The 16,859-nt window shown below is 39.4% G+C and overlaps 1 protein-coding gene across 2 annotated transcripts in view; it reads right to left on the reverse strand.

Moving 5' to 3' along the window:
• The window catches only part of CLINT1 (clathrin interactor 1), a 60,048-nt gene extending 49,482 nt beyond the window's left edge, over positions 1 to 10,566 (reverse strand). For both annotated transcript variants that reach the window (XM_004737720.3, XM_004737719.3), the window contains exon 1: positions 10,436 to 10,566. In XM_004737720.3, coding sequence (XP_004737777.1) covers positions 10,436 to 10,476 — 41 coding nt within the window. In that variant the 5' untranslated portion in view covers positions 10,477 to 10,566. The remainder of the gene's footprint in view (positions 1 to 10,435) is intronic.
• Between the last annotated feature and the right edge of the window lie 6,293 nt (positions 10,567 to 16,859).

Consider the following 16,859-nt stretch of genomic DNA (forward strand, 5'->3'; position numbering starts at 1 on the left):
TTCTGCCAACTTTTAAATTTCTTTTAATTAGAACTAATCTAAGGAATAACAGTCTTTGTTCATCTCTTTTAATCCTGGGTTATTGTTTTTAAAGCAGTCTCCCAATGAGGAAACTAAATAAACAAAAGAAAAACACTGAAGAATTCATTGAGAACACAGTGATAACATTTCCATAATATAGTAACTCAATAAATTCTTTTAACAGTCCTGGAAGTTAGAACTTATCCCATTTTATACAGGAAAATTGGACAAAATCTCTTAATTTATCAGGTCTCCCTTCTAATTACCCCATTCCACGGCTCATTTAAAGATTTTATTTGAGAGAAAGAGAATCTTAAGCAGACTCCCTGCTGAGCACAGAGCTCAAAGACCAGGTTCATTCTCAGGTGGCCTACCACCACTCATTTAATAATAAAACTGAAATCCAAAGGAATCTGCTCAGCTTGGGCATACTCATGACCATTATCTTTCTGAATATGTAATTTTAGTAAATGTACTACCTGATTCCTTCATGATAAAAATCTAAAAGGAAGTTCTGAAATTAGTTACCCTTAAAAAAAATAGCTTTATACTATTCTAAGGGAATGATAAATTGATGCAAAATTCTGCACTGGGACATGAAAATTACATCATTGTAGACACAAATGCCTGATATTGTACAGTGTGATCACATGACTGATTATTTTCACTTCTACCTGATTAAGTTCAGAAACACTGATAAAGGGGCGCCTGGGTGGCTCAGTGGGTTAAAGCCTCTGCCTTCGGCTCAGGTCATGATCCCAGGGTCCTGGGATCGAGCCCCCACCGGGCTCTCTGCTCAGTAGGGAGCCTGCTTCCTCCTCTCTCTCTCCCTGTCTCTCTGTCTCCTTGTGATCTCTGTCAAATAAATAAATAAAATCTTAAAAAAAAAAAAAAAAAGAAAGAAACACTGATAAATATCAAGCACTAACCAAAGTATGTAACTAACCCCCCCCCTTAAAAAAAAAAGATCGATTATTTATTTATTTATTTGACAGAGATGCAGTGCAAGAGGGAACACAAGCAGGGGGAGTGGGAGAGAGAGCAGTACACCTCCCCTGAGAAGGAAGCCTGGGATCATGACCTGAGCAGAAGGCGGAAGCTTAACAACTGGGCCACCCAGGAGCCCCTGTAACTAAAAATCTTATCAACAAAGCTAAAATGAGAAATCCTGTACCTACTTCAATAGTGATGCTTGTAAAACTACCTCTATCTGAAGTCGAGTATTTGATATTTTGTTTAAATTGAGTTTTTCGTCTTTTACCCTTGATTGATTGAACTCAGATTTATCCATATAAATGTATATCCAAATCCTAAAAACTAGGTTCAACTTTTCTGACATACAGGAAATTACTTCCAGAACCCCGCCACCAAAATTTAATCCTCTATAATTTAGCTCCCCTGAAGCCATTAAAAAAATCCAAATATCTATACTTCAAAATTATTTACTTTGTACGATCTGATTGGAGTAGGAAGGGCTCTTCCTTTTGTGATGGAGCATCATCTCAGAAAGTATTCACTGATGTTATCCTATGTTTGGAACCATCTGGGAGCAGGTTCTTATCAGTGACTCTACATTGTTATTTGAATGGTTTCAGATTTTGCACTTCATGTTTGATACCTTATTCAGCCTCATCTTCCTTTCAGGCAAATACACGTAAAAAAGAAAAAGTATCGCAGGATGTATCTCTTACATGAAGCTTTTGCTATCTTGTTCTTTTTATTCTCTGAATTTCAACAGTATTTACACTCCTATACCCCAAATTCAGGTATCATACCATCTTGTATTATTCTCTATTTCTTTTTCATGTGCTTCTCAGGTACATCTGCTTGACAGAATCAAATGCTGCTACTGGAACCTTAAGGTCTCTCTCATCTTCTAATACTCCATAGGGCTCATGGAAGATGTTTACTGAATACTCAGTGAAGGACCTTTTTAATGAATGGCCATGATTAGTAATGATTTTCAGTTACTGCATAACATTTAAATATTTATAACCTATACCAAAAACATAGTACTTAGGTAAGTATATAATGGACTCTGGAATATATTCTCAATCTGAAGAAAAATTGGGAAAAGTTGCGCATAAATCAGATTCATACAACATAGTAGTACATGCACAGCAAAGACCACAATCTAAAGATCAAAGGATTATATGAAACTTTAAAGTTGTGGAAACTGGCTATAAGACTACTAATTCTGGGACGCCTGGGTGGCTCAGTTGGTTAAGCAGCTGCCTTCGGCTGGGGTCATGATCCCAGCGTCCTGGGATCGAGTCCCACATCGGGCTCCTTGCTCGGCAGGGAGCCTGCTTCTCCCTCTGCCTCTGCCTGCCATTCTGTCTGCCTGTGCTCGCTCTCTCCCCCCTCTCTCTCTGATAAATAAATAAAATCTTTAAAAAAAAAAAAAGACTACTAATTCTGAAGCACATACTATAGCTCATAACTGTTATACTTTCTAAGATTAAGTAGTGAGCACCTTCACTACAAAACCCAAGATTTTCTTTTGCACATACACAAACATCTGTTTGCTTTCCTTCTGTTAAAGGGCATCCAAGTTACAGACATTATTCAAAGTTCTGCAAGAGTCCAGAAAGTTTTCTTTTATAATAGGTACATACAGGGGGGAAAAAACTCACTGAATTTGGTTCAGGAACTTAAGAATTATAAATTTCTTTCTAATTAATTTTTAATTAGTGTAAGGTATACACTAGTAACTCACCCTTATTATAGTAAAATAAGGCATTCTTTGTTTAATGTCCTGTAAAAGTAGCAAAAACTGTTAAATATATGTCCTTACAGCTGTCATCTAGATTTAAATCTAGACTCTTATTTTCAAGATGTGTTACTCTGGGCAAGTGCCTGGACATCTCTGCGGCCCATTTCCTCATCAATACATTGAAGACGATAATAATGTTGTCACAATTGTTCTTAGCATATGGCAAATGTTAAATAACTACTAGCTTTTATTAAAAATATATGGACTTGGAAGATTTCCTCAGTAATATAAATCAGCTTATCAAATTTAAGATATTCAAAAATATTCATTGAGCACCTACTATATATAATATGCTGTTCTAAGAGTCAGTAATACAGGAGTAAACAAAACAAAGTCCCTCCCTTTAAGGAGTTTAATCCCTGAGGCAGCAGCTGTAAATAAAGGCAGTAAGAGGGGAAAGGAGTGATGCAGGTGAATGCATGCTATTTTATATGGGGAGTAAACAGAGAATCAGAGTGGTAGATGAGGTCACAGGGGGCAGTAGAGAGACAAATCAAGTACAGGCTAGAGGCAGTGAAGAGTGACAAAGGCTCTGAGGCAGATCCGATACAGTATTTTTAAAGAATCACTAGTGCTATGTGAAAAGCAGGTTATAGGATTAAAATTAAAATTTTCACTTGGCTTCATGAGAAATAAGCGACACTTCATTTAATGCCAAACTTATAAATACAAGCCAAACATATTAAACCAAGGGTATTCTTTAACTATTAAGGGTTAATTACAAAAACAGTTTTAATCAGACAACCTTAAGCTGAAGAATGAATAGGAGAAAAATCAATAGGAAAAAACCCTCATCATATTTATTTGCACTGTTCTTTAATGATTTCCTAAAAATACATGAAAACAAATGGCAAGAAACAAGAAATTGAATATTCAAAGCAGGTGGTTTTTCTATTTAAAAAATTTAAGGCTAGATCTAGATGAGAATTTTTTAAAAAATTTTTATCCATTTGACAGAAAGAGAGAGAGAGAGAACACATAAGCCAGGGGAGGGCAGAGGGAGAGGGAGCAGAAGATGCCCCATTGAACAGGGAGGACAATGCAGGGCTTGATACAAGGACCCTGGTATCAAGACCTGAACTGAAAGCAGATGCTTAACCCCACTGAGTCACCCAAGCACGCCTAGGTGAGAATTTTTGAGTGAAACATTTCAAAAGCATGCATACACATCTGCCATGTAGTGGTGAATGCAGGTGTAAGTTAAAATTATTTACATTTGAATTATATAGAACCTACTCCCCTAAGAATTTAGAAACTTAACAAAATCACATGTCAAAAGACATTCTTATTAGCAAACTACTTTCCTTAAGTACAAAACATGCCTATGGTTGCAAATAAACAAAATTATTCATATCTAATAGTTCATTAGTTGAATCTATCCACAAGTCACAAACAGCTATAAACTGTTTCCAATGTGGGAGTACATTATGTTCTTTTACCTGTATTTAATTTTCAGGCTGAAGAGCTCTGGTAAGCCAAAAAAAAATTCTTGCCAACTTGGGAGAATGGACTGAAGAATTGGAAAACCCCTTCTGCGATGTTCTTTACTTGTATATATTGCTCATCTATTGTCAGAGGTTACAAATATGATATATTTTAGAGATTTCTTTTTTTTTAAGATTTTTTTTTTAAAGATTTATTTATTTGACAGACAGAGATCACAAGTAGGCAGAGAGGCAGGCAGACAGAGAGGGGAAGCAGGCTCCTGGCCAAGCAGAGAGCCCAATGTGGGGCTCCTCCCAGGACCCCTGGGATCATGACCTGAGCCGAAGGCAGAGGCTTTTGCCCACCAAGCCACCTAGGCACCCCAGAGATTTCTTTTTCTTGATACTGTTCAGTTTCTTAAGAATAAACCATCAACTTCAATTTGCCTTAAAAAAATAAATCTTTTTACATCTTAGGAGGAAAGTTTACATTAGGCCTATCTTTGAAATCTTGAAAAAAATACAAAACAAACTGAACAAAAATTAGCAGATGAAAACTGCAATATGTCTTCCCAAAGACTCTATTCCTCAACATGTCTTTTTAAAGAACTACTTCTGTAATATGCTTTACAATATTAAAGTAAAAGATTTTATAACTTGGTGAAAACAACACACAGCACAGGTAGTAGAGATATTTAGTGAGCTTTCTTTATGTAGGTTAAGCTGTCCATTCAGATGAAGAGCTTTATGAAAGAGTGCCCCTGAAAATAATGATTCAGGATTAAAACACAGTTCTTACATACTTGTAAATAATGTAGTCTGACAACAATATTTTATTTTTTTAAACACTTATTCTTTTGAATTTTTTGTATGTTACAAATTACTTTTTGTATTACATAATAACAATAGGCATTTCAAGAGTTTATGTCAGATAATATGCTAAGTGTATCACATGAATTTAATCCTCACAAGAACCCTGTAAAAAAAAGTATCTCCACTTCCTAGACAGAAAAATGTAGAGATATTGTTTCAATGCCCAAGACCACTACTTCTAAAAAAAAAAAAAAAAAAAAAGACCACTGCTTCTTAGTAGTGGACCCAGATTTTAGTCAAGTTCTGATCTCTAAATCAAACTGCTTCACAGATCCATATTGCCTGGAGGTGTAGTAGGATAAGGTGTCTTGCTAGCAAATTACTATAAAAACAGGTGGATGGACAAACACACACAAGTCAACTGAACAAGGAAAACTTATGAAATGACACCTTAAAAAAGCATAAAGGAATAAACAGTTAAATATGTTGTTCTAGAATGTTAAGTAATGTCAGCTGAGGCTAAAAGGAGTTAACTCATTGTATCTAAGAGCTATGACAAATACTAAAAAAAAAAAAAAAAAAGAACTTTCTAAAAGCTAAATATATCCTAATATGAAAGATAAAACAGTAAAATTTCTTCAAGATTAAAACGTTAAACTGCCTATACTCTTTTTTCTTAAAAGAAATATAAGTAAACATTAGAAATAAATAAGAAAACAATACAAGAGCATAGAAAAAAAGGTTCAACTGTGGAGTCATACTGTAAAAACCAGGAGTACTAGTAAGTGTAATTTAAAATTAAAAAAAAAAAAAAAAAAAAGCCAAGTACTTTTAGTGGATATATCAGTAAGCAGATGAAAAACTACTTGCAAACTAACACACATGGCACAGAAAAACACAAGAGGCAACTAAGTGATTTTTAAAAGCATTTTGACACTAGTACTAAATAGGCTAATTTAAACTAAAGAAATGCTGGCAGAAGATAAATTAAACCCTTCGTTCTTTGGAATTAAATTCTTAATATCTTCTTATAACCACTTACTAGAGGAGAAGGAGGATAATTATTTCAGCAGTAACAATTATCTGTAATTGGTTCCCCAAAATTTGATATGGGAATAATAAAAAGCAGACAGTCATGTTGGCTTTCAAATTCTAAGACACACACGGAAGAGAGATTTACTGGTAAGATGATAGGGAAATAAAGGGGAAACCATGTGCGGACTAAAAGGCAAAACTGATAAGTTCAAGTTGTAGCCTATCATGTAATGTCAAGTTTCTTTTTTCTTTCTTTTTTTTTTTTCTTTTTAAGATTTTATTTATTTATTTGACAGAGAGAGGGAGACACATACAGACAAAAAGGGGAATACAAGCAGAGTGAGTGGGAGAGGGAAGCAGGCTTCCCACTGAGCAAGAAACCTGATGGGGGACTCTGCTCCCAGGATCATGAACAGAAGGCAGAAGCTTAATGACTGAGCCACATAGGGGCCCCAATGTCAAGTTTCTTGAAGGCAGGTATTATACTTTTCAAGTTCAGAAAGTACAGTACTACTCCAAAAAAATAATAAATGTATTATCTGTTGAAATAACCGAATGAAACTATTTTCTATAAAAGCCAAAAGTTCTCCCTCCGGGTTGTAGACTAGAACAGCAGTTTCTGTCGCTCGATTACATGAGCTAAACATGCAGATAACACCAACAAAAATCAGCCTTTGGGGGAAAATGCAAGCGATGCTTAGGAAGATAACTTAAAATGGACTATCTATAACAGCTGCCTTTCTATAGGAGTTAGCCCACGCCTGGAAATCACTATCATAAAAAGAGAAAGAACCACTGGAGCGCCTGGGTGGCTCAGTCATTGGGTGTCTGCCTTCTGCTTGTGTCGTGGTCCCGGGATCAGAGACTGTTTCTCCCTCTCCCACTTCCCCTGCTTGTGATCCCTCTCTCACTGTGTCTCTCTCTGTCAAATAAGTAAATAAAATATTTTAAAAAAGAAAAAAAAAGAGCAAGGACCACTAATGAAATAGATTTACCATTAATATTACTCCCGGAGATGAAAGATAAGAATTAGCCGCGTCTGAATAATAAGCAGCAGTTGTGATCTACTACTATCAGGTCACGTTCACTGTATTTCCAAAATTTGGAGAAAAAATAGAGAATTGCAGCACCTTTCAATCTACACCATGTAGGATGACGAAATATAAAAGTTATCCAATTTCATTACAAGAAGGCAGGTCACACAACAGTGGTCAAGCTAATCCTAGTCAGTAAGAGTGGTGCCACTTATCCTTTCCTGCCAACGCTGCCTTTTATGCAACTTGAGTACAAGTGGGAGGAATTTTTCCTCCAAGCTCTGGCTGGCCTATGACTTTATCTGCTTTTCTTCAGTGTTCTGCAAGACAAGCCATTTAATACTGCCAGGAGGTGCAAGAATTGTGGAGAGTATCTCCTCACCCTCCAGGTCTTCAAGCTCTCAAAAGCCAGTATTTGGAATATATCATTATGCTTCAGAACTGCCACCATACTTGATCTAACTGTAGCTCCAGGGAACTTATTCTGAAAAAGTACATTTTTCTTTCTGAAGTAAACCTCACTGGTTAGGGATATATGCTAAATGAAAGTCCTTGTTCTCCTGAGTCACGGGTTGCACTTATTTACTGCATAAAGCATTTACATATAACATATATTGATTACCACTTAAAAAAAATTCCCTTTTCAGCCCAAAATATCTCTGGAGGATAATGACTTTCCAAAATTTATCTGCTATTATGAAATACTACTTTCATTTCTTTCCCACTGATGGAAATTCATGTCTCCAAAGAGCCAGTGAAGTTGTAAAGTCTTTCTCTACCCTAGTCCCCTCATTTTACAGATAAGGAATCTATAATCTGGAGATCTATGTGATTCTCTCTAAAATTAGACATATGGCTAGCTTAAAAGGCAGTATCAGAATCTGAACCCAGGTCTCCAACTAGTGCCCGTAATCCAAACTCACTGAGTAATCCTTAATCACTCCGTTGTTTCTTTATGTCAAGTTCCCTCAATACCTTATCCCCCTAATAATCAAAGTAGCCATTCTATGGATCCATTTCTCCTCCACCATGGCATTTTAGGGTGAAGAGTCTAACTGAACACAGTAACAGAGGTACTGGTTCTTACATTTTGAGGGAAGATTTTCTTCTCTTCTGCCAGTGAAAGATGAAAATTAAATCCTGAGTATTCATCAGTAAAATAACCTCACATCTTAGTATCATGTGTCAGACACCCACAAAAGCTTTAAAAAGTCCTTGGTGCAACATTCTTACATGTTCTTGAATAACTTGGTTCAAGTCTCCATTCTAAAGTGGGTAGTAAAAAGGAAGACAGAGTTCTTTTTTAAGAACAGTTGTTCCATTACAACTTGATAACTACTTCCGTGGCAAATTTAACCTGAACACTTGAAGATTAGTAACATAGGTGATAAAGACAAAACAATACGAACTGTACAAGAGCAGGAACATTGTCTTGATTTCTTTCCCCTGAAAAATGTATATAGTCTCTGCAAATTTGTGAGTACCACAAACTTAGTCCTCCAAGATAACAAGGTGTTTCTTAATGGTTTCCTCTTCTGTTCTCTGACTTAGAAATAGCTAGTTTTGTAGAGACTTTTAGACTTTTAAAAACGATTTAAGCTGGTATCTAAGTCCTTGTATCATATGTAAAAAAAAAACCCAAAAAACAAAACAAAACAAAAACCAACCAATGATCCTGCAGAGCATATATGGCATCCACAGGGGAAAAAAATTAAAGAACAACTAATGAACCTGGATCTAGAAAAGAACAATGATTTTATCTTTAGAAAGCAAAGGCTGTATAAATAGCAAAATAAGCCCAATATAAATGTCTGAGGGCTTACCCATCAAATGAATAGCTGATAAAGGAAAATTATTAAAGCAAATCACTCTTCAAACATGGTGCTTCCCTTCTAATGTTTATCTCACTCTCAATGCAGAACATCTGTTACAGTTATCAAAAGTATACCGATCTAAACATATTGTGTTAGGGGTTTTATATGTAAAGCCTTTAGCCCTTAATCCTTACAACACTGTAAGGTAGGTATCTATTATTATTTACACACTGCACCTAAGAAAACTAGGGCACTTAAAGATTAAGTAACTTGCCAAGGTTACAAAGCTCTTCAGATTCTGAAACCTATGGGGTTTTTTTAGGTGCTCTATTGCCTTGGTAGCTCAGAAAATCTGAAAATGTGGTCAAACCCTAAGTTCTATCCGATGCATTATCCATACCACTATGAATGGTGGTTTTTTGTTTTTTGCCTTTGTTTTGTTGTTTTTGGTGTCAAGAAAGACTCAATAGTTTGCCATTTACACTTCCTGATTTTAGGTTGGGCTGGTACCACAAACGTTTTTTATCACCACACATATTGCGCAAGCACTAGAACCCAAAAGGAAGAGACCCAGTTAAAATCTTAAACTTTATTTCCTGCTGGCCTAGAAGAACTTACTTAACCATTGTTATGTCCGTTAAGTAAGGTTTTCTTAGTGTAGTGAGACACTGAAGTTATCACTTAAGTGTTAAGTGTAAAGGAAATCATCCACATTATTAGTCATTTTACCTGTGAGGGACGTTAACAGCAGATCAACAGGATATAAACCTGGGCTGTTTCTTTCTTTAAGGGAAATGTCTTAATGACTTGTTAATTGCCCCAAATGGAACAACTGGCCCTCCAAAAATGAAGTGTAGTGGAAAAGAAACAGAGGAAAGAAGAATCACAATAAGTTACATGGTGATCTACTTTCACTAGCGTTAGGAAAGCAAAGGATGAATCTCCTCTTGAGTAACTTCGGTCTGACCACAACCGCCACTTGTTACACCGATCACCCACTCCAACTCTTCAGGTTCATTAGAATTAAAAGAAACCCAGAAGGTAAAGTACACAATCTGACGGGGCCCGAGGTCTCCGCACCACACCCTAAGGAACACAGAGCGTCAGTGCATTGCGTCCCTCACCCCCAAACCTTCGCTGCTACCCTGGAGGCAAAGCCCAAAGCCTGGGGCCAAAGACTGTCCTTCGGTCAGGGCAGTGACCCAGCTCTAGACAACCCCGCCCCCTCCCCTGACCAAATGGTCTGTGCCTAGTGGGATGGAGGTAGGGGCAAGATGAGGAAGGCCTGCACAGGAGAGGAAGGGGCTAACGGGATGTTCTGAAACCAGGAAGGGTCCCTTCTCAGTCTCGCCGGTCTGGACGAGCTCTGGGCCAGGGAAAGAGCCGGCCGCCGCCATGATGGGGCTAGCCGAGCCGGGGGGCGTGACGCTGGAGGCCCCGGGCTCGGGGCCAGCTCCCCTTCCCCCTTCCTCCCCTCCCCTGCGTGGGCCTCGGCCACAACTGACCCCCGATACTCACGCTTTGTCCACCAGCTCCCGCACCTTCCACATGTTCAACATTGTGCCCCGTGCGGGCCGAGCCGCCGCCTCCCTCCCCTACTCCCCACGGACCCCGGGACACTTCCGCGCCGGGGCAGATCCAGGCCGGGGTCGCTGCCGCCGCCCGCCGCCTCGAACTCCCCCAGTTAGGTCCTTCCCTTGCCACAGCCGCGGCGCCGCCGGTGACACGTCGAGACGCGGGGGCAGAGGCGCTGCGTGGAGCGGAAGTGCCCGACTTTCCGCCCGCTGTGCGCGGGGTACGCCGGGACTTGTAGTTCTCTGCGGACATAGCGGACCGGTTAAGCTGAGAATGTTGGTGTGGTAAGTTTGGTACTATATTTGTCAGACTTTCCCAGTCCTACGCACGCTTCCCCATGCCTCTGATCTCCGAAACCAGAAACTTTGGATGATGGGGCCCAGTTATCTGTGTTTTAACGAATCCTCCGTGCTCAAGTGTCAGAAGCATTAACATAGGATCTAGCTGCATTCAAACTTTTCAAACGTAAACCATTGCTTCTCCCCAGAAACAGTCCACAGCGTGCTATAATTTTGAGCCTTCAAAATGAAAGGATTTTCTTGTGAAATAAGTCTTGTTAAAATATTACCTGAGAAAGTACAGAATAAATAACATGGGAACAGTCCAGAAAAAATTAAGAAATATAAAGTATTGCTGTGTTATTAATAATGATTATACAGAAATGTTGTTGCCATATGTATTTGTTTTCCACAATGACAGAAGCATCACTGTATTTGGTTCCAGGATACCTCCTTCTTAGGGCCTGAATTTCCACACCTGTAAATTGAAGAGACTGTATTCTAAAACTTACTCCCCTTTAATTCTATGATACAGTGGTTTTATATTCAGGCAGCTATCTAATATACTCCGTAGATACTTCATCTTGAAGCTCAGAAACTCAGTTCACACTCTATAAAAAACTAGAAAGACATCACTAGGACATGACCAAGAACTTGGCAGGTTTATATTCTTAAGCATAGGTATAGACACGCTGCATTCAGTGTTTTATTGTAGTGGCTGCTGTCACTTCATTTTTCACTTATTCATTTTTAACAATGTTCATGATAAAGCTGCAAGAAACCTTAAAATTCATTTGATCCAAACTGCTTAAATTTTACAGTGCTTTTCATTTTATAAATATTTATTGAGAATTTTCAGTGTGCTAGGAGTAAGGAATACAGCTGGGAACAAGATTGTTACAACCTCGGCTCTCTAGGATCTTAAAGGTCTTTAGAGCAAATATAATAATTAAAGAGACATTTAAGATAATTGCAGATAGATAGTGGTTGAAGAAAACAGGAGATAATGTTACAGAGAATGATGTTAGAGGAAAATAATGTTAGGGAGTGTTTAGGGCCTCTTTGAGGACACTGTATTTACGCTAAAACTTGAATGATGAAAAGGAGCTAGCCATAAAAAAGATCTGCAAGAAAAGAGTATCTGGTGGAAGGAACATAGGAAGACTGATTCACAAGGGAGAAGTGAGATTAATTGCTGCCAGTTGTGACGCCTGTTAACAATGATCCTAAATCAAGAACCCGGAACTTCTGACCCCCTAGTTGCTCAGGTCAAGTCCCCTCTTCACATTGCATCCATATAATTATTGGAAGCATTTTCGAAAGGGTTTCAATGCAGCTTTGGGATTGAGGCCTGAAAGGAGCAACTTGAAAGAATTGCCAGACAGGGAAAAAAAAAAGCAGAAATTGGGACAAAGCTATCTCAAAGCTTTGCCAAGATAGGAGTGCCGGGGCAGACTTGAAATGTATTTGATTGGTGGGTGGGGAGAGGCAGGGAAAGATGAGAAGAGATATGTAGAGAAACGGGGCTTTCAAATGAGAAGTTTGTTTCCTGTAGAAAGGACTGTCCAGCCCAAGATTCAAAGGATGGAATATGGCCAGAGGAGATAAGAAAGAGAAACTACCTTGCATAAATAATAGCTCAGCAAGTTAACTTTCAAACAAGCAGGTCCAGGGTACACCAGCAGAATGCGCCTGGTGTAAAAATAACCACCTTCCTTGCCCTGGGCCTGTTTGCAGATTCATAGCAATTCACAGTCAGCATCACCAGAATTACCTAGAGATTACAATGTCCCTGTCTACTTTGCTTGTTTCAGCACCAAGTTTGAAAGTGTCTAGACTTATTCCCGAGTTGTCATGCTGGGGCCTTCTAGAATGTAATGCCAAAAAACCTGCCTGTCTACCTTTGATTCCAGGGAATCGCTAATGGACTCAGAAGAACCAGACAAAGAGAGTCTGTTAAAAAGTGGTCTCCAAAGACTAACCATTTGCATGTCAACAAAGTGTTCTGTTTTTACCTTTTATCTTGCAAGTTTGGGAGCAGTTTCCATAGTGGCAATTTAAATGTGTCCATCGTAGAAAAATAAATGAGAAAATGTCCCACTCACCCCTCTTCAGGAAAATGTCCCACTCACCCCTCTTTCACTAAATGAGCTGACACTTTGAGTAAGGCCAAATCAACGCAAGGTTTGAAAGCGGATGTCCTCAGATGTGTGAGGCGCTGTTGTAGATGCTGCCTCCATGTCTTGCATGGTTGGCTCCCTGGTGTTTCCTTCTGAGGATTTAATTCTTGGTACACAGGTGCGGCAACCATGGGAAGGCACAGCCCAAATCTCTCTTTAAGAGAACCAGTTGCAAGGAATGTGGATGGCTGACAGCTTCCAGGAGCCACTCCTTAGGGATCAACCACAACACTGACATCCAGGCTGCGCTCCCACTGGGTTACTCCCAGTCAATGAGTGAGCACATTGGAGCCAGGCCATTTCTCCCCAGTGCAAAACTTCTGTACTGGGCAAGCATTGCCCTGGGCTCTCCATCAGCCTCGCTCAGTATTCCTCTGAGTTTTCTTGCAATTGGGGTCTTCCTACTCAATCTTCCTTCATTCTCTCTCTCTCTCTTAACCTGTGTCAGAACTTCTTGGAGTCTGAGGCTGTCCCCACCTACTTTTATTCCCTCTTCCCTTTATTCTTTGTAGGTGTTTCCCCCAGTTGATCTCTTATACATTTAATTCCATCTTGGTTCTGCTTCCTGCAGTAACTAAATTGACAGGACGGGCAAACAGTTCTACCTTAGTTTCAGTATTTGGCCCAGTGAGTCCTGTTTCTGATCACACTGACTGTTCCTCTCTAGAAGTTGACATACTCGGTTTCTAATCATATTGTAAGAGTTGCTGCAAGAGCCATGCAGATTATATATTGCACAACCCTAGGGGCACCGTTTCTATAGACTGCGCTGAATGCCAGATGATTAACCACAGAGAGGAAGTATAAAGTAGTGGTTAGAAAGAGTAGATTCTGGATTCAGACCAACCTAGGCTCAAACTTTCCATCTGCTCTTCAGTGGGTTGGTCATTTTGGATAAGTTAATTACACCAGTATAACACAGTGATTATGAACTGGACTCTGGAGCCAGATTGCCTGGGTTTGAATCTTATTTTAGCTACTCACTAGCTGTGCAACCATGGGGAAATTATTTGCCACCTCTGTGAATCAATTTTCTCATCATAATTGTGAATAATAGAAACCTACCATAATGGGCTTTTCAGACAATTAAATAAAGGTAATGTTTAAAAACAATCTAAAACAGTACCATGTACAAACACTCAGTAAATGTTAGCAGTGCTGCTGTAACTACTATTACTACTACTAGTCCTACTAGGAATTGTATTAATCAGTAAAATGTATTCAATGATCAAGATCCTGCTATTTTCCAGGCACTGTGCTAGGTGGTGGATATACAGTCGTAAATAAAACCAACAGAGTATACAACAAATACATGTAGTAGACGTAGTAAGCGCAAAGCAAACTGCTGAGAAATAAATGAAATAATGTATATAACTCACTTCACACTGCATCCTACATGTAGAAAGTGCTCACTAAATTCTACCTCATTATTGCTATCAAATCACTTATCTTCTGTGGATCTCAGCTTTTTTCCTTATTAACTGAAGTGTTATTCTAGCAGAGTATCCTAAACCTAGCCAACCATCAGAAATTCTCAGACATATTTAAAAGTTTCTGGGTTTTTTTCATCCTGACCTATGAGTGCCTGATTCACTGGTGTATTATTTTCTATACTTCTGGTCCCAAGGGACAGTAAATCCAAACTAGCTTAAGAAGGACACAGGAAACTGGGGAGTTTCAGATAAACTGCCTTAGGAACTTAGCAAGTACCGCCAGAACTCTATTTCTGACGCTCATTTTCCTTTATTGCGGATAGGTTCCTCCTAGTTGGCAGGAAATAGGGCTACTACTTTGTGGAGAATGGGCTCCATTTTTTTTCAATTAGGCAACCAAGGGGGAAGATACACTTTTGTCTTTCATCCATTGAGTCTAATAACACAGGGAAGGACTCTGGCCCAGTTTGGATCACATACCTATCATGGGACCAATCCTCTAGAGAGAGTATATTACAGAATTGGTAGATCTAGGAGAACCACATGCAGTGGGGAAGAAAGAGTGCTCTGACGACAATCTCAAGAAAGCCTTGCCTTAGCAGACAAAAGCAACAGTTATTTATAACCATTGATCTGAGGAATCTGTATTTTTTTTTAATCTCTTAAATGATTTTTCCAGGGTTTGGGATGCCCCAAGTTAGATGACACCACATCCTTTCTAGGTCTGACACCTTTTTTCTCTCTTTTTTTAAGGTCTAAATTATACAAAGTTGAGTTTGGAAACCACAAAAGAGAAAAAAAATACCATGGGCAATAATAGGAGGAAGAAGTAATGAAGAAAGAGGGGGTTAAGCAGATTCCTGCATTGTGCAGCAACAGGTAAGCTGGTAGCAAGGCACACCCTTGCTAACTCTTTGTTCCGCTGACAGTTGGCCTCTTCTTGGCTGAAATTTTGTCTCCTTTCAAGGCTGTCAGCAGGGCTCAGGTGAGCCTACTCAGAAAGCCTGGTAGGGGCTCCAAAGGGCTAGCACACTTGCAGTCCTTCTGTGAGAACTTGAAGGCACTGGCAGGAGGTGAGATGGAGGTAGAAGTCCTCTTGGAATCATTTCCCTCCCTCCTGGGCTTCTCTGTCTCTTGACCAGAGGTGAACCCAGAATGGATATTCTGCTCCTAGTGTCTAGTTCTCTGAAAACTCTATGCACAGGAAGCCAAAGTACAGTCATTGAAGCAATGAGGCAGCTTGTGACTGTGGGAACTGATCCTGCATTGTCAAGTCTCATTCAGGGGTGAATGGTGCAGATGTCAGAAAATTGTGCTGGCAGGTTTCTGAGGCAGGGTCTTTCTCAATAAGGTCAAGTGTCTTGGGAAAGCCCACAGGTGTCCAGAATTCACACAGAGGCTCTGCTAGTCCTTGAACTTTATCAGTTCATCAGAAGAATTGTGCTCTAGAGAAAGAGCTCACTGCAGTAGACATCAAAGGAGTCTGATGGGCAGACCGCTGTTCTTTTTTTTTAAAGATTTTATTCATTCATTTATTTATCTGTTTATTTATTTAGGTGAGGGAGAGAGAGGCCACATGCATATGAGCACAAGCAGGAGGAGGGGGAGGGGCAGGGGCAGGATGGGAGGGAGAAGGACAAGCAAACTCCACTCTGACTGTGAAGCCCTACATGGGGCTCAACCCAGGGCCCTGAGACCATGACCTGAGCTGAAAACAAGGGTCAGACGCTCAACTGATTAAGCCATCCAGGAGCCCTGACCGCGGCTTTTTAATAAGCAAAACGAATGTGGCTACAAACTTGGAGGGTCTGTTAGAACAAGGCACCTTTTCTTGGTGAGAAAGAGTCAGCATTCAACATTTATTGGACACCTGCAGTGTGCATTGGGGTTAAACAGATGACTAAAACCTATTGTTACCATAGACCTGCTAGTCTAATAGGGAAGATAAACATATAAACAAATAAAAACCACAGCAAGATATTTAAGGAGGCAGTGTAATGTGGGTAGAGGTCAGAGCACTGGCTGTGGCATTAGCAGGGTCTTGGTTCACATCACGTAGCTCTGGGACATTGGCTAAATTACTTGACCTCTCAGGTTTTGGCTCCCTCATTGGGAAAATGAGACTGATAAGAGCCCTGACTCATAGCATTGTTGTGAGGAATGAATGAGATGACACATTAAATTGCTTGACATGTACCAAGGACTCATTGAATAAGATCTATTATCTTTTTAAAATTGTTTATATCCACAGATCATGGGTGTTGTGGCAGAGGGTGTTAGAACAGGTTAATTAAATCTTTCAATAAACTTGTATCTGGACACTTGCCCCATTGCCAAGAATTGTCCTGTGAAAAACAGACACAATTCCTATTCTTGTGAATTTTGCAGTCTGAGAGAGGAGCAAATAAACCTTCCCCAAATCTATCATTTCAAACTATGATGAAAGCTACAAGAGGAAAAGAACGGGGTGCTATGA

Source organism: Mustela putorius, unplaced genomic scaffold, assembly GCF_011764305.1.
Source record: "Mustela putorius furo isolate JIRA1106 unplaced genomic scaffold, ASM1176430v1.1 tig00000407_pilon_pilon_pilon, whole genome shotgun sequence".
NCBI classification, from domain to species: Eukaryota; Metazoa; Chordata; class Mammalia; order Carnivora; family Mustelidae; genus Mustela; species Mustela putorius.